The sequence below is a fragment of the Primulina eburnea genome, chromosome 2 (assembly GCF_022965805.1).
Source record: "Primulina eburnea isolate SZY01 chromosome 2, ASM2296580v1, whole genome shotgun sequence".
In the NCBI taxonomy this organism is placed as follows: Eukaryota; Viridiplantae; Streptophyta; class Magnoliopsida; order Lamiales; family Gesneriaceae; genus Primulina; species Primulina eburnea.
In genome coordinates, this window is record NC_133102.1 from 3,849,113 (window position 1) to 3,867,772 (window position 18,660).

Sequence of the window (18,660 nt, forward strand, 5' to 3'; positions counted from 1 at the left end):
ATCCATTTTATTTTATATGACGGTTTTGACATCACTCACTGTAGTCTGTAGTGTTGTGATTTTGAAATCGTGTTACACTTTTGGGGTGCCAGAGAATCTTACCAACCACGTCGGCCGCTGAAATCCTCCTACCGTTCCACGCCACCGCTGCAGCTCAAGTCCTCTCTTTCTCCGCCACCGCTTCTACTCCATCAAATCGCAAGGATTTTTTTTAATTTGTTTGGAAAATGGCAGGTACAATCGCATTTTGTGTACTGCTTTAATCGTCCAATAGCATTCCTTTATATCCATGTAGTTCTAGTTTTGTTGTTTCTGTTATGGTGTATTCGCTGATGCTAACTAAAGCAGAATAAGATTGAATTGCGTAGTTGGTAGCAGACATGGGGTTTTTCTCTTTGTTTGTTCAGCACGATCCATTTCACAATTGATCGTTGACCGCGTTAACGAATTCATAAGTAAGATTTTTTTATTCGTTTTAGAACTCTGAGTTGATTTTGAAATGCGGAGATGTACGCTGCAGAAGTTCAGTAGGTTCTAACTGACTGAATTATGTAGTTTGAAATAGCTCATGTGAAGAAATTGAAGGGAAATGTGTTCATATTGTTCAATTGATGTGATCACGAGGAGATTGAAAATTTAGTACCGTCAAGCTGTTTTTCCATCTGGTGTTGGGCTTTATGAAACTTATTTCTCGACTGTTCTTTGAAGATTTTTTTTTGTTTCTATCTTAATCGAGATGCTAAATTAATCAAGTTTTATTGTTCTTCGAAACTATTAAGATCATAACTTATATGCATCCGTGCTTTATGATTTCATATATACAGAGAAGAGGAACTATCCCCCTTTCATACTGTTCTCCACCTTTTCTTTCTTGCTTATGTTTCTAGTTTTTTCATGCTGCAGGTTGCATTTAATTTACTTTCTAAAAGTTGTTTATATCCTGTTTTTTTTTAATTTCTTGTTGATGTTGAATGATTGAGGAAATTGTTTGTCACCACCAAATTTAGGGAACGTAATTGTCTATGTAATGTTGTTTTACATGTATTCTGATTTCTGATTGTTCAACTTATAAATTAAGAGAGTTTGGTTTCTCAAGCCTTATACAAGCAGTGCAAAAATATATATTACCTCATTCCCAATCCCAGGAACAGCATCAGGGGAGGGAGTTTTGGAGAAATACGATGGTCTCTTTGAGAAACTAAATTATATCCTTGGAGCTTAATGATAAATATCCTATTTTTTGTTAAGCTCTTGTCAGTAACAACCCTAATAGTGATGTAAATTTTCAATTTTCATGCAGCAATGTCAGGGAAGTTTGTCCAACATGTTCTGGTAGCACATTGCTGCCAGCAGGATAGGCATTTAAGCACCCAAAATCGCAAGGACTGTTGTACCCTTTATAGGCTTGAGTCGCTTCCCCTCATAAGAGGGAAATTGGCATGGACTGGCATCCCTGCCAATCAATTACACACGCTCTCGAACTTTAACCGTGGAAATGTTTATTGCAATGGTCTGTTCTAGAATCTCATTATTCAGTTTGATATTCGGTTTTAGCCTTACCATTCCCAACCACAACCTTTGGAATGGTTTAGTAATTTAAAAGTTGAATGTGGATTTCCGTTGGCAAGCATTTATATGTTATTTTTCAAAGTGAGGATGTACCATATCACTGTGATGAGTGATGCTGTAGCCAACCACAAATCACTTGTGTTTGTAACTGGACCTTTCTTCTTTACCGCAGCTGCTTCACCTACCACAGTCATACCATCTGCAGACAAAAGTGCTTTTCTTAAGCTTCAAAACGGAAGGTATGGAATGATATCAATTAGCATTTGTTTTCTGTGTCCTTCTGGGTATATTCACTTTTTATGTGGCACCATATATGCTGTTCAACTTGCAATCCTTGTTTCTCGAGTAATTTTTTTTAATTAGGGGCTTGTTGTTTGTCGGGCTACGTCCTCTGACAATGACCCCCCACATTACAAAATATAATAAGTTGGCTTGTAGAAAATTCTGATAGCCTTCTGCAGTTGTTTTATTTTATTCTCTGATTAACCTAAGAAACTATTTATTTTTCCATTGTGTTCCAAACTTCCTGAGGAAATACATCCTTACACGTGTTTTTGAACTTTCACAGCATTATATGAATTGTTATTTTCAGTTTTGAAACCTGGAAATAATTTTCTGTTTCAGAGTGTCTCATGATGTGCGTTCAGGAAGTGAGGATCATTTAAGTTCCTTGTGTGATGTGATCCTGCAGATACATTTGACATCTTCTTGCACTATTTGTTTAATCTTTTGGAAATTAACAGTGATATCCGTGGTGTTGCTATTGATGGTGTTGAGGGAGAACCTATTAGCCTTACTGAACCGGTTGCACAAGCAATTGCAGCTTCTTTTGCCTCATGGTTACTGGAAAAGAAAAAACTCGATGTATCTAAACGGTTGAGAGTTTCTATTGGCCATGATTCACGGATATCTGCACAGAAATTACAGGTATCAGTTCGCCATGTCATAAACTCATGCCAAAAAAGGGGTCCTTATAGTGATGTCATTACAAAAGTTTATATTTTTTCTGTTAACTACATCTTCATTATTTTGCTTGCTCGGAAGAGGATTTGAGAGTTCCTATATTGAAAAAGTTTTATAGCTGCTATGTGACTGGTATTCAAAGAACTACATTCACCAAAAATAGTTAGAAGATTTATTTGTTGATTAATATGCATAACATTATTAATGTTTTAGACTAGAAGAGAAGCATGACATGCACAGGAATTAATGTGAGTGGTATGCATATACCTCTTGATACTTTGCATCAACAAGCATTTGGAAGCATACTGGAAAATTTAACATACTTTCCATTTAGACATTTTTAGCTAGGAAGATAAACACACTAAATAGTTTGTTTCCTTGATTCTGATATTGGATATAACTCTGCTACTTACACACGGTTGGTGGTTTTCAATCTTTATTTACTGCAATAAAAGTGGTTATATTTGTCCTGCCTTTACGAACGAGTAGGTATAATGAACTGTTGAAATTAGTATTTGTTAGGGTGGTTGGTTCGAGTTAGCCAAATTCCTAAGAAAGGGGTAAGAATTGAGAGAGAAGAATTCAAGATACAAATTTTTTGTATCGGCATATATGTCGAATGATTACCAATGGAAGTATTTGTCCTATTTATATCTTTTGGTATTACAATAACTATGATAAACCATTTTTTTCATTATTTCTTTTACAATCACATGAAACTAGACTAACTTGTTTAGCCTTCGAATCCTCTTATTCTTGACTCATCTGTGCCGCACTCGTATCATTACCTTACCCCTCATAAACACCTTGTCCTCAAGGTGCAAGTCGGAGTATGTGCTCCAAAAGTCGCAATCGCATCCCAAGAATTTTCTTCCGGCAACCTGTCTGGCTGCATCAGTATTTGAGTGATCAACCGCCATCCCTTGTGTGTATTAGTCGAAAGATAAAAATGGCGAAAAAAGTGAACATGGTTTGATTTGCAAGTGGAGCCGCTGACAAAGAGAATATTACTTGTTTTTGACATTTAAATTTAGCAATATGAGCTGAAACAATAAAATTTTTGAAAGTTCCTTGGCTTAGTAATCGTGCTTCACACCCCTTCGGCACCATTGCTTCCAACGAGATCATCATGGGTGAAGTGGCCGGAACACTCACAACCTGATGAGTTAAGTTCACAATGAAAACTCTCGACAGTCGGAAATATAGTTTTGACTTGCTTTGTAACCCGATTCCCAGAAGTTATTGGCGAGAATTGTAGTAGGTTAGAGCGTATGAAATCGTCCACTGATTTTTCTATTATGTAATTATCCTCTCGCACCTTGTAACTGTATTTGTCATCCGTATTATGCATCAAGGCTACCATCCTTTCAGCCACTAATTTCATGGAGATGTCCATCAACTTTGTCTGCCCATCAAACTGTATGCCACATTTTGTTTGCAAGCTCACACAAGTAAGATAATCATGTCTAGGCTGTGATGCACAATACTTCCCACATGCAGGTCCCAATTTATGTGATATCAAGTCATCTGTGTTATCGAGTGACGTCTCATTCTTAATTTCGCCCGGTTTAGTTTCTGCTTCTCTATGGCTGGATCATTGTTCTAAATGACGGTTGAGACGGTCGCCTATGCGGTAGGCGGTACTCGATTGCCCCGCATTTGTCTAAGACAGTCTCTATAGGCGGTCTAAAGCTATTCGGCGGGCAAGATGCTCTGGCAAGCGGCGGAGATGGTGGAGGCGGCCAAACAGTTAGGCGAGACAGTCAATGATTTAAAAATCTTAGTCAACCGTCAAAGTCAATTAATTTAAAAATCAGTCAAATTCAATCAATTTAAAAAACCTAGATATAATAAAAAAACATCTCACTTCTTTTGTATTTATTTTGGGTTTCAAGTGTCCTCCACCCGCATCAAACCGCATCCAACCATCGTCGGCATCGGCCACCACCTTAATTATCTTGGTAGTTTGCATTTATATATTTATTTGCACTTTGTCTAGATTGTATTAGAAAGAAATTTAATGAGACAGAGAGATTGAGTATACGGTACTATTAGGTGTCATACAGGACGTGCGTTTGGAGTAGGGTGTTGAGGACTATAGATTTTGGTTGGGGGAGTCATCAGGATTGTTTTCTGTAAAATCTTTTTATAAGTTATTTTTTCCCACTAATGCTTCAAATTCATTCACACACTGTCATAACATTTGGAAAGTACCTGTCCCACCGAAAGTTCAAGTTTTTTCGTGGATTGTGGCTTTGAGGAAGTTACAAACTTGCAATTCAGTGCAAAGAAGATGGCCGACCTCTGCCTTATGCCCACATTGGTGTTGCTTGTGTCGAAGAGAAGAATAAACTCAGGATCATATACTACTATATTGTTCTTTCTCACACAACATTTGGCTAAACGCATTAAAAGAGATGGATTTGGTATGGGCGTTCCCGGGACAGGCAAGAGATATGTTTGATATAGAACCCAATTTCCAAACAGGGAGAAAACATCTCAGGTTCTGGTATGTGATCGTTCATTGTATATTCTGGTCCATTTGGTTGGATAGGAATGCAAGAATTTTTGAAGACAAGTCCGAGTCGGTTCAAGAAGTATGGGATAAAATAAAATTCCGAGTTGCGAGTTGGTCAACGATAGTGCTAGAATACAAACATCTTTGTATCTCTGATTTAGTTAGGTATTGAAAATTTGCATGGTCATGATTATGAAGTTGTAGGTTTGATTGTAGGCGTGGATTACTTATCCGCTCTATGTAACCAATCATTGACATTAATAAAAATTGTTTCCTATCAAAAACAATTATATATAAGTACCTATGAAAAATTGCTAAAAAAATTCAACCACCTAGGCGGCCGAGGCAGTAGTAAGCGCCCCGCCACCGCCTCTTTTTATTCACAACACTGGGTCGGTCTTTTCCTCTTGGCATGTAGTTATGGATTGGCATGTAGTTATGGAATCCATATTGAAACTCGAACTCCCACTTGTAGGCTCGGGATCACCAATATTCCTTTGGGACAATTGATCGAACAGGTGGGGATGGTCAAATCTTCTGGTCGACATGGGCTTATTTCCTTTTTCCAATTGATTTCTCTTACTCCTCTTCAGCCATAAATAAGATATTCTGTTTGCTTCTATGCTGTATCCACCTATCTGTCATCTTCAGAAATGTTGCTTGAATTGTGATAAGAAACCTCAAACTCACATAGACCAAATATCGTTTTTCCAATGCAATTAAGAATTTCTTCCAATGGTAATTAATTGATTTCGACTCATCAAATCATACCAATCCAAAGCAACACCGTCCAAATGAAAATAAGCAATCTCTAAGCGTCGCAAGTCTGCAATACTATAGAAATTGAAATACCTCTGAATGCGAGCAATCCAAGCCGACGAATTTTCGCCAGAAATCGTGGGACATCGAGTCGTACAGATTTTAGTTGATTGGTGGAATCGGGAACCGTAAGTTGCCATGACTTTTGAAGATTAATGCGACTTTTGAAGATTAATGCTCGTCGGTGAAGGCGGTTGCTGTGCCGAAGGATTATGTGGAATTCTGCGAATGTGCTGCTCCAAATTTGCATTTAAATTTGCTTCTCGATCTGGATGGCATGGTTTTCTTGTAATGCAGTAACTTTTGATAAAATGTCCTCTAATTGGGTTTCACACATTTCTTCCGCCATGATCGAATCAATCAGCGCAACGAGAGCACAAAATGTTAAGAGTGGTTAGTTCGAGTCAGTCGGACTCCTAAGAAAGGGTTGAGGATTGAGAGAGAAGACCTCAAGATGCAAGAAATTTGTATTGGCATATATGTTGAATGATCATAAATGAGAGTCTTTGTCCTATTTATATCCTTTGGTACTACAATAACTATGATAATCATTCTTTCCATTATTTCTTTTACAATCACATGAAACTAGACTAACTTGTTTAGCCTTCGAATCCTCTTATCCCTGACTCATTTGTTCCGCACCCGTATGAGTCCGTATCAGTATTCCTCTTAGAAAAAAGAATTAGAAGAAACCCTTTTCCAGCTAGACAGTTTGATAGCTGAGGATCGTAAGTGAAAGTTATTGGAATCAAACCTATGCATTTGATTAAAATGTGCAATTCTGCATACAAGAAGCAGTCTGGCGTCCATCTTTTAAGTAACTGGGGTGCTGAAACGCAACTCTGCAGTCAAATGCAAAATGCATGTTCGGTAAGTTGAACTACCTAAAAATTTTGTGTGTAGATCCACTGGAGATGGGAACAAGTGATATCTTAAACTCAGCTCTGGAACTGCTTGTAATGATACCTTTTACTGAGCTTGTGGATTACAATCATTTCACCATTCTACGCGTCCTGGGTCATCATTTTATTGACAGATCACTTCATTATAGCTTCAAAACTGCAGGAGGCTATATCACTTTTTTCAGCGTTTTGCTTCTAAGAGTCGAACAAATAGATGAGCATTGGTATTCTGAAACTATGATTTACCTTTTTGTTTTTTGTAATAATTTGTTTACAATTTAGATTGCTCTCTTTTAAGGGGAGGGGGTTACATAGTTTTATCCCGTTCAAATATTTGATCTTTATCATTTTTTTTCCTGTCAATTTAATTTTTGTGGGTTTAAAGGTCGAGAATAATTTATTTAATTCCTAATACAGAATCTTAATGCAATTTATTTAATTCCTAATACAGAATCTTAATGCAATTTCAGGATGCTGTATCTCGAGGTCTAGCTGGGGCTGATTTTCATGTTATTCAATACGGGTATGTGATGCTTCCTGTTTGTGCTAGTTCAAATCTGAGCGAGATGCAAAAATTTACTTTTTACTTGATCAACAACTTCAGCAGTGGAGGAAAATTCTTCTTATACACGTTGAATTTAAAAGCATGGTTGTTTCACATATATCCATCTTCCCAAAAACAATGCAATCTTATAATTGGAAGATTTGCCTCTACTGTAAGATGGAATATAAATTCAAGCATCCACGTTGCACTGCCACAGCAAAGGACACAGAATCTCATGATTTGCATTGTATATTATCCATCACTTGGTGATATAATCAACTCATGATTTTATGAATGGAGATGCTGTTGTGCTTCGTGAACTTCTGTGCTTCCTGATCCATCACTTGTTGATATAATCAACTCATGATTTTATGAATGGAGATGCTGTTGTGCTTCGTGAACTTCAGTTCTCTGTTCTTTCTGGTCAACCACTGTCTAAGCATTTAGTTTTTCAGGAATTATGTAACTGCAAACCTCGGTGGCCATGCTTTTGTGTGTTGTTTTAGAAAAAAGACTTTCTTCTTCCTGTTACCTTCCATGCAAGCACTCTTTGGTTGAGCCACCACTACAGCAGCATGATATAATATTGCTAACATTTCTGCTTTTGCAGATTAGCATCCACACCAGCAATGTTCAATAGCACTCTCACCAGTAATGAAGACGTTCAATGCCCAGTTGATGGATCTATAATGATTACGGGTCGGCCGATTAATTTTATGCTTCTTTTGATCTAACCTATAACAAATTTAATATTATAACAACTTAAATAGACCTGGGATAGCCAGTTGTAGGCTAGACTTACACAAAGTGTTGAACAATCTGTTTTGCTCAAAGAAGCTCGATTACAATTTCAAATGTTGCGGTTAAAAAGGCATGTTGTACCTGCTTTAGAATTTTAGTTATATATCGACGTTTCATGCTGGAATAGTTGTGATCCTGTTTTTGTCTGGAACAGCTAGTCATCTTCCCTACAACCGGAATGGATTCAAGTTCTTTACCAATGCTGGCGGACTTGGGAAAGCCGATATCAAAGTTATATTGGAGCGTGCTGCTGAGATATATAAAAACATCACAGATGAAGGTTTGAGGGATGCAGAAAGGAAAGCGACACAAGCTGTGAAAAAGGTGGACTACATGACTATTTATTCATCTAATCTGGTAGCAGCAGTTCGTGATTCTGCAGGGAATATAGGTATAATATCGGACATAATCCTTGGTATGTAGATCGTAAGACACTGCATTTTTTTAGGAAAAAATAAGTAACTTTAGATTAGCACTCACATTCCAGCAGTAAGTGGTGCTTCTCTTTATACGGATGAGCAGAGGCAGATCTACATCACCCCCAAATTCTTTTAAATTTTTTATTACTATACACAAATATTTTTGTCTAGTGTGTGTATATATATATATATGTATATATATATATTAGTAAAATAGTTTAAGTGATTTCCATTTTCAAGTTTGTTTTAAAACACTATTTCTTTGTGCTAGAAGTATTTGGTTTGATTAATTGATAGTCCTCATTTCCATTTTCATTTTTTAAAACTTTTTAAATTTATTTGTTCTTCTTCATTTTTTCAATTAGACCAATTTCAATATCTATTATTGAACTCAAATTGAACATTTGTTTAGTTGACTGAATTTTTGTCTTTATGATATATTGACGTTAAATGAGGGCATCTCCTGTGAAATCAAAACCCAACTTTTTTAATTTTATTGTCACTCATTTTTTTGTATTGAAAAAGATTTAAAAATTTGTTAAAAGATAATTTCTGGACTTTACATTAAATTTTAAAATTAAGTTGTAAAATGACACCAAAATAAAGAGAATGAAAAAAAAAGAAATGAAGGTTTTTATTGAGTTAAAATTTGATTTCGCTAGCAGCGATAGATCTCCGTGACCCTCGAAATTTTTTAAAACCATATTGCTATATAAAATCCCAGATCTGCCCCCGCGAATGATGTTATTATGTTCCTATCATTGGAGTCTGTCGACCCTCTTCCCCCAACCCCCCGACTGTTTAATAATGGAGCATTCCTGTTGACCTTACGCGTGTCAGTAATTACCATGTTGAAATCCACTTCATGATTTAAAAGGCACGTAGATCTTGTTCATCGTTATTAATTATTTGATCTCACTTTCAGAGAAGCCCCTTGAGGGACTCCATATAGTTGTGGATGCTGGAAATGGGGCTGGAGGATTCTTTGCCGTAAGTATGGACTGTTTTATTTTTTTTATTAATTTTAATCATCTCTTGCCTGTTTTCTGCACACATTCTCCAAAGGTGTTAGATTTTATGAAGCATGAGAAATAAAATAGGAGTGAGCGGAGGATCATGGAATCTTTAATAGCATTTCCTGTAGTAAATTAACTAATAACGAATGAGTCCTCTAGGATATTGCAATCTTTTGGTTGTAAACTCGTGCCAAAAATGATGTTGCTCTTTTGTTAAGGAATCTCCATGTAGCTCCCCTAATAGCTGTTGTCTCCGGCGTATCAGGGCAAGGTTCTTGAGCCTCTTGGAGCTGTTACTTCTGGAAGTCAGTTCCTAGAGCCAGATGGTAACTCTAAATTCGAAAGTTCTCATTTATGTAAATGTGTCATGTGCACGAAATGTTTTTGAGCGCTGATGTTATGTTTGTACCTATACCAGGATTATTTCCGAATCATATTCCTAATCCGGAGGATAAAGAAGCTATGAAAGCTATCACACGGGCTGTCCTTGAGAACAAAGCAGACTTGGGCATCATCTTTGATACTGACGTTGACAGGTACAGGTTGCTGGTCTCTTGTGTTCCTTGGAAACACCTGCTGAATTTTCTGATGAAACATGATATTAGATCTTTTGTTCAGATCTGCTGCTGTAGACTCCAGTGGCCGTGAGTTCAATCGGAACCGTTTGATTGCCCTAATCTCTGCTATTGTTTTAGAACAAGTATGTTTTTCTCAATGACTGTTTCTTGGTTTCTCAGAGAAAGCTTTTCCTATTTTTTTTGTACTTTTGTGTAACAGCATCCAGGGACAACAATTGTCACTGACAGTGTCACGTCAGATGGATTGACTGCATTTATCGAAAAGAAACTGGGTAGGATAAATAGTTTCAGAATGATAATTTTTTTGGTTATCATGAAGCTTACACTAATTAATCTTTTCAGGTGGAAGACACCACAGGTTCAAAAGAGGCTACAAAAATGTAATTGATGAAGCTATTCGTTTGGTAAGTAAAGAATAATATATTAATATGAGTCTGGACCTGCTGTCTCTATTTGCAATTCTGGGGCTTGGTCACTATCACCTTGAACATTACTTTTGTGCTTGTTTCTGAATATCTTAGTTCTAAAACTAATTATTATTTTTGAATTTATCCCTTTTCTATACACACCCCTCACCTCCATATCACAGGTTTTGATTTCAATGCAGCAAAAACATAAAAAGATATTGATACAAGTGTATAGAGAGTCATTAACCTGATTGACTAGTTTATCTTACAGAAAATGGCTGGGGGAAAGAATATTGTATGTGTTGGTTAAAGAAACATGCTCACTTGTTAACTGATAAGATTCACCACTCTCTTAGTTTTCTTATTGTGAAATGGGACACATTTTCAACTTAGGCATCATTTAGTGTGAAAGATAAGATTTTGTGTCCTCGCCTCATCCAACATCAGTCAGAGTTAAAAAAATTAAGTTATGTATGTCTTTAATTTATTTATCCTAATATCGTACATTATTATCATCTCATCACATGAGCCAAGCGATGTCTTAGTTTATAACACGCCATTATTATCCTCAATGATGCACAACACATGAGCTATCACATATCCTGACTCGAGTCAATATTTAAGATGGGAGTTTGAACCATATGATCACAATTTCAATGTCTGATGGTAATTTTTGTAATAGTTAAGTATTTAATTCAGGGATATTATTTCCTTCCTTAGTTTTCCATGTCTATCCATTAACTTAAATTAGTTTCTTGTGTCAGGTTTTATGCGGGTGGTTGATTTGGCCATCTCTGGTGTCCTTTTATTTTTTATTTTTGAGAGAGAGAGAGAGACGAGGGGGATCGAGGGTCGGGGCTGGGGCTTTTAAAGACTTTCGTGGTGCATAATTATGGAAATATGAAATTCAAACACAGCTGACAGTCATGACTTTCATACAGGGGTCATCCAACTGTTTTGATATTTCAAATATGTATATATAAGCTTAAAGGACTAATGCCGCTGGTTAAATTGTGGCAGAACTCTGTTGGAGAGGAGTCACATTTGGCTATTGAAACGAGTGGTCATGGAGCTCTTAAGGAGAATAATTGGCTCGACGACGGTGCATACCTCATGGTAGGTTCTTATCATCCCGGTTATTGATTTTTAGTCATCAAAGGTCCATCCCATATTTGCCTTCTAACCTGCTATGAACAAAGGCAACTGCTAATTCTTTGTTTCCATGAAAATTTATAGCTCAATAGTCCCTTGAATCTCAATATGAAGCATTCCTTTTTGTTTTGTACTTCTTTATCGATTGTAGGTCAAGATTTTAAACAAACTTGCATCAGCTAAAGCTTCTGGAGTTGGTGGTGGCAGCAAGGTTTTGACAGATTTGGTGGATGGTCTAGAGGAACCAGGGGTTGCTGTTGAACTTAGACTCAAAATCAATCAGAATCATGAAGATCTTAGAGGAGGGTGAGCTTCTCTACACCTTACTGTGAAACTTTTCTCCTGTGATTCATTAAACATTGATATTGATGTATTGCAGATCTTTCCACGAATATGGAGAGTCAGTGCTACAGCACTTGTCAAACATCACTGATTCAGACCCAAACCTTCAGAAAGCCCCTGTTAACTACGAAGGAGTAAGTAGCTGACATAGTTGTCAATCACTCATAGCGCTCCGTAGCGCAAAGGTTGCCCATGGCTATAGCGCATAGCGAATAGCGTAGCGAGGGTTATTTGAAAGTAATGCGCACAAGTATATAAATATATAATATATAGCATATAGTAACATCAATTCAAAAACCTTAATTTCCAGCATAATATTCCATCAGCTTTAATTGTAAAATACTAAAACTTGAAATTATTTTAAGTTTTTTCATTGAAATATCATAGAAGACACAAAAATAAAGCAAGAAATGCAGAAAAATATAATTTTCCAGCAAAACCCTACCTAAGTACATGCAAAAAAAACCAAAATTAGAAAAAAAAAGTACAGAAAATAAGCATGTAACTTCGCTTTGCAATAGCGCCGCTATTTCAGCTATTGCGATTGTCGTTATAGTGCCAATAACGAGGATAGCGAGCGCTATTGGAAAGTCCATAGCACATAGCGGTCCATAGCGATGTGGTGTCGCTTCGCCACGCTATTCGCTATAGCGAGGGCTACGGGGGCTATTGACAACTATGGTAGCTGAAACTATTGGTTATTTAATATCTCAGCTTATGTGTTGTTACGAGAAAGGAATATCAATTCTAAGTCAACTCTTGACAGTTCTATTAAGTTATGTTCGTTTCACTTCAGTGCATTGCGATTACACTTTAGCTACAAAAATGATCTCATTATTGAATCACAATCTTGCTGTAATTTATCCTCTAAATATAGTCGTCATGAAACAAAATATAAATTTTCATATTGAGATCACGTAATTTGATCATAGAATATGTTGATCCCTACTATATCACATTGGCTTGATTGCAAAGAACCGTGCTTACATTTTCAACAGAAAACCTTGGCAATGCGGTGTTTGGTAATGCTTGCACAATTAAACAACTCAAAATTTTGTTTTGTTTGTTTGTTTGTTTGTTTTTTTAATTTTACAATATATGTGTATATATGATCTATGTGGAATTGGGGTTTGTGTTTTGGTATATTCCTTTAACAATACGTAGTTTCCACTTTCTATGAAAAAAGGTACGAGTTTCGGGCTATGGTGGATGGTTTCTTTTGAGGCTCTCACTTCATGACCCCGTCTTGCCTCTAAATATTGAGGTGACTGCACCATTCCATAAAGAAGTTACATGGTTGCTTAAAATGCCTGTGACCATACTGATAATAGTAATTCTTGCAGGCAACAAGCGATGAAGATGCCGTTAAACTTGGTCTTGCTGTTCTTTCTGCTATGAGAGAGTTTCCTGCACTTGATACTTCCACTTTAGACAAATTTGTCCAAGTATGATCGACAGATTCCTCAGTGGCTTTTGTTTTGCTACACATTCTCTGCACGTATACAAAAATGCGGTAAAAGACAGACGTCAAGTGACTCAAATCCGTGAAGTTTTGCATGATGTGTAATAATGTCGTGTACAATCTGTGGCATACAAATCTATGACTACAAATATTAAACGTTTCGTCGAGGAACATGAATAAATTTTACTGCAATTTTGGTTGATCTGATATGTGAGACATGCAGGTTGTTCAATGTTATACATTACATATGTACATGACTTTGGTTTGATCTTCACAAACTTGAAAAAGTTGTTCCGAATAATCATGACTTTGTCTATATATTTTACGTATTAGATTAAGAATTGAAGGATCTGTAATGTGAGAACTGACTCAAAAGATCTTAATTTTTCATGCATCAGAAAACCTAACATCCTTAAATAAAACTTTTTTTTTTAATTAAAAAAACCCAAAGATCCCAAACAATTGGAACTAAATGGCGGTCTCCCTGTAACAATGGTAACAACAAAGATTAATTTACATGAACTGTACAATTCAATTCTTTTGGTCCTGGATCAGTCCAAGTGTCCTTGACATCCGTAAAAAGGGTAATCGACATTATACCTACACCGGTGATCTCTTCTGTGGCAATTGCTTGCCCTCATCACAATCAAAGCCATGACCTTGGCTCCCAGATCGCCAGTAAAACCGACGTTCTATCATTGGGCTAAAAGACCACCGAATTATGAGTAGACTTAGAAGAAATACATTTCACAACCTGCAACTTGTCAAATGTCCATGTACACGAATATTTACACTACTTTCTGTTTTACGGTTTAGATGCGTATTATTAGTATCTTTGAATAAGTTTCTGTCATGAAGTTGAAGTGCATATCAGGTGAGGTTTTAGGCTGAGGCCAAGTTGCATTTTCAGGCACTTTAAATACATTTGAAGCCTAGACTTGCATATAATTTTTTTACTGCAATGTTTAGTACGTCACAGTGTAATGCGGTTGCACGAAATCCCCAACTTCTGGCATTGGCCTCTGCTTTAGCTACTAGCCTCTTTGCTATTCCCTGTCTACGGTAGCTTTCTCCAACAGCAACGTTGGATATGTATGCAATACCTTGTCTATACACAATGACATCATATCTCATTCTGACCAATAATCGGATTTATCAGTGATATAATTCAAAAATTAGATTCTCGAATTAAAATTTGAGATTACTGTAATTATAATGTATTTTTATAACATAGTTTTATTGATTTAGTTTGTACGAAAGATTTCCTACCATATCCATCCTAATATATTTTTAACGATTAAAAGATGAGATGACGGTAATCTAAAAACAGAGTTTTGACACTCCAAACGACTTTATCTTGTGGATATAGTTCTTCACGGCCAAACCACACAAGTTTCATGTTTTCTTGGGTTCTCATTCACTTCACAACGGCCATAGGAGAGTCAAAGGTGTAGAACTTTCAACATGATTTTTTTTTTTTTTGCTTCCAATGTAAGATTAAGTACTAAAAAATGAGAACTAAATCCTACCTTATCTCAAGAAGAGGTCATTTCTTGGAAGAAAATCAGCAACACCGTTGGTTGGAAAGGTTGTCTTAATGAATGGAAATTAAGTAAAAAAATGAAGAAAAACTCGAAACGATAGCACCAAAGAGAATGCTTCTTTATAGTATTTGACTAAATATAAAACTCTTTCGATTCACTTGTGGAATCTTGGCGGTCCGAAGCCTGCAATGATACCTACAACTTCTCTTAATTCAACTAAATCGCCATGTCAGTGCCACATAATATCAATTAATGTATTTAATGATTGGTTAAATTGGTAAAGTATATAAAATAATACATAATTTCATGCAATTGATCCCAAACTGGGAATGATCCTGATTCTAAATTGTAAATATAAGAACAATATTTTGTTGTAGGACATAATGTCAAATGTAGGATTACTGTGGTAATTGTTCTTCCGGAGTCAACAATATCAAGATTTATTAAACTATAAATCAAAATCTGAGAATATGACAATCTAATACCCTCAGCCCTCAGGGATATGCCAAATGATATCCAAGTATAGAACAAATGCTCGATTGTCACTTGTCAATCTTGTGGTTAATAGTATTCCAGTTGATGGCATGGAATTCAGAGAGAGAAGTCCCAGAAAGCAACAATAACATAGATAAAACACAAACTGGTTATATATCATATATCCATGATCCCGAGCAACACAAATAGAAGAAAGTTGATCTTTGATGCACATTATTTAGCGCCAAAGTTTGACTCAAACACAAATAGAACAATGTTGATCTTTGATGCACGTTGTTTAGCGCCAAAGTTTGACTCAAACTTATAATTAATTCCTTCAATGCCCTCAAAGGCAAGACACAGAATAACATAAGAAAACAGGAAATTTCTACCTAGAGTCATTTGAATGGTCTACAAACATGGTGCACTTCACAAGTTCTTGAAGGCAGACCCATGAGCTTGCTTTTGAGGGGTCAGTTTTGCCAGTAATGCCTTATTGTGGCAGTGCTCCACATCAACAAAGTAGAGACTACCATTAGCCTTGAACGTCACAAAAGGCCTTTTTGTCTCTGCAGGTCGAATATCAGCAAACTTGATGGTTCTTGGTAAATGTGTTGCCAGCCATGATAGCATCTCCACCTCAAAGCTATCCGAACCAGGTTGCCATCTCAGTTTGTGGATGTAAGGGCTCACAAACCAGTGAAGGGCAGCAGTAGTAGAAGCACTAAGGAATATAACGGTAGATGCCACTGCCCCCTTTAGAATAACATTCATGCCAGGTGATGTCATGAAAGTGATGACGGGTCCTAATGAAACAGAGAGGCAGCATGTGGAAAGGGAGAGGAGCTTCACTTTCTTGATAGTGTTTGATATGGGACCATAATAGACTACACCTGTGTCCATTTCTTTATTTTCCTCTTCTTTCCTGTTCTGAGGTCCAATACTAATCTTGTTGGTGTCTTCAGACGTCGAAGCTCGAGATAACATTCGCTTGTAAACTTGGGTAAACTTCAAGACAGGGGTGGTGTCAATTTTGGAACCATATGTTTGTGGGCATGGACTAAACCTAGCAACTACATGAGAATAGATATTAGTCTCAATCAAAATCTAACAGCCAATATTAGTTTCAGGTAATTACAAATGAAACTGCCAGTGTGATTATTGATCTCAAACCAATATTTGTTGCAACACAAGTTCATCACACGATAATTTGTCGCTATTTGCTGACCAGATATTTCAAAGGGAAGCTATTTAGAGTTTTAGACATCTTCTTATCAATCAACATCAGGATCAACCTCGATGATTGGTACCTGTTGAGTGTTGAGTCACCCATACCTGACACCCCACACAAACAGGGTTGCAGCCATTGAGTCGGGGAGGGAAAGATACAAATGTGTCTATTCAGACTGGATGAGTTAATCGATAAAGACAAAATAAGTTCCTTCCTTTTCCACAACTGCCGCAGAGAACACAATGAACTTTCGAAAACACCAATTAGGTGTGTGTGCAACTTGTATTTCTGCGTTGTTTAAAATAATGGTAAAATAAAGAATAATAGCATAAGAAAATCAAAGAAAATATTCAGAAATTAGATTTGATATCATTGAGACTAGCTATCATCGATATTATTTTGACTTAGATAGAACCGATCCCGTTTCATATTTATTCCAAATGAATACCTATATAAAGGGGCGATTACAGCACTTAAAAAAGAGTAAATAATAAAATATTAGCGCTGTGCGCATTGTGTCGTGGAAATAGGTCTTCATGGTCACATTATGTAAATTTTGTGTTGTGTTGAGTGCTCTTTTTCACTATAATTTTACCCATCTAAAAGTCAACATGTGGTGAACACGTGAAACCCTGATCTAGGTTGTTATATTTCTCAAATCACCTAAAAACTAAAACAAATAAACAAGCTGCTGTTCACGTGAACATAGATTTCAAGAAAAAGTTTCCTCTTGCAAAAAATTGAATCAGTAGAAATTCAAAAAAAAATTATTACGTATAACCAATTACCAAAATTCAAAGCGAGACCATTATATCACAAAGTGCACGACCGGACGCAGTAATTGCTTCAGTTTTTATCGGAAGTAGAATCATAAAGTCAGACATAATATAAATAACTTGCCCACCCAAGATATGCTACACTGAATTATTAGATTTATATCATGATCAACCAATAAAATAAGCACGCATGAAGATATCGAATCCTCTGCAAACGCCACTTTGTATAGATCGCCAATATATGAAAATAATCAGAAAATGAAAATGTTTAAATGAAATTCACAACAGAAATGCATGAGATAACCTGAAGTCAATGTTCTTGCTTGAGATCGCGCAAAATGAAGGAGAGCACCTCTCGCCATTTTTCTTCACCTCACAAAACTAAAACCCCAAAATGTTTGCAATCGTTGGGGTTTTACTTTTCAATTATTTATACCCACTCGATTTCATTTCCCTTTCTAAACCCTAATTCAAATTGCGTAAAAGATAAAAAATAATAATGATCTAATTTTTTTTAGAAAAATAAAAATATTCTAAAAATGTATAAGAACCATACCATTCCGTATTTGTACTATAATTTTTATCATCAATTTAATTTATATTCAAATATAATATATATTTACATGAGAGTCATATAATAATTTTAAAAATTATATAAAGACTAAACTATAATTTGAAATGTTGAAATAAAAAATAAAACAAAAAATGTAGTATCTATATCATATAAAGATAATTTTGGGAAAAATATGAGTATCCGTTTTTGTCTTTAGACTTGATAACAATAATAAATATATTTTTTTATATAAAATATACACCTATGATAATAAATATGACTAGAAAATGATTAAATATTTTTAACCTTAATTATTTTTATAATATCTGAAAGTGAAATTTTTACATGGCTATAAAAATTTACTCGTCCCGATTTCTATTATTAGTTTCGAGAAAAACTTGTGTGAGACGATCTCACGAGTCATATTTTGTGAGACAGATCTCTTATTTGGACCATCCATTAAAAAATATTACTTTTTATTGTGAATATCGGTAAAGTACATAAGAGACTTACTATACCAATTTATAAAAAAAGAAAGTTGTTAAACAAATTCTTTTTACTATTGAAATAAATCCCGAGTTTCTTTGTGC

The 18,660-nt window shown here is 35.9% G+C and overlaps 2 protein-coding genes across 4 annotated transcripts; one reads left to right on the forward strand and one right to left on the reverse strand.

The window, feature by feature from the left end:
• Window positions 1–13,694, forward strand: LOC140820876 (uncharacterized). Of its 2 annotated transcripts, XM_073181246.1 has the most exons (18): window positions 1–234; window positions 1,301–1,510; window positions 1,742–1,808; window positions 2,313–2,496; window positions 7,242–7,294; window positions 7,926–8,014; window positions 8,271–8,507; window positions 9,461–9,525; window positions 9,817–9,877; window positions 9,970–10,087; window positions 10,170–10,251; window positions 10,329–10,401; window positions 10,472–10,533; window positions 11,557–11,652; window positions 11,840–11,994; window positions 12,068–12,164; window positions 13,217–13,294; window positions 13,374–13,694. In XM_073181246.1, the coding sequence occupies exons 1-18, from the start codon at window positions 228–230 to the stop codon at window positions 13,479–13,481; spliced, it is 1,842 nt and encodes a 613-aa protein (XP_073037347.1). In that variant the 5' UTR covers window positions 1–227; the 3' UTR covers window positions 13,482–13,694. The 2 variants fall into 2 exon arrangements, with proteins under 2 accessions (XP_073037347.1, XP_073037356.1); XM_073181255.1 differs by lacking the exon at window positions 1,301–1,510 and having other exon boundaries at window positions 2–234.
• Window positions 13,695–15,661: 1,967 nt separating this feature from the next.
• On the reverse strand, window positions 15,662–17,981 carry LOC140820887 (uncharacterized). Of its 2 annotated transcripts, none has more exons than XM_073181266.1 (2): window positions 17,822–17,981; window positions 15,662–16,583 (listed from the first exon to the last, which is right to left on the reverse strand). In XM_073181266.1, the coding sequence occupies exons 1-2, from the start codon at window positions 17,877–17,879 to the stop codon at window positions 15,940–15,942; spliced, it is 702 nt and encodes a 233-aa protein (XP_073037367.1). In that variant the 5' UTR covers window positions 17,880–17,981; the 3' UTR covers window positions 15,662–15,939. The 2 variants fall into 2 exon arrangements, with proteins under 2 accessions (XP_073037367.1, XP_073037365.1); XM_073181264.1 differs by having other exon boundaries at window positions 17,801–17,974.
• Window positions 17,982–18,660: the final 679 nt, after the last annotated feature.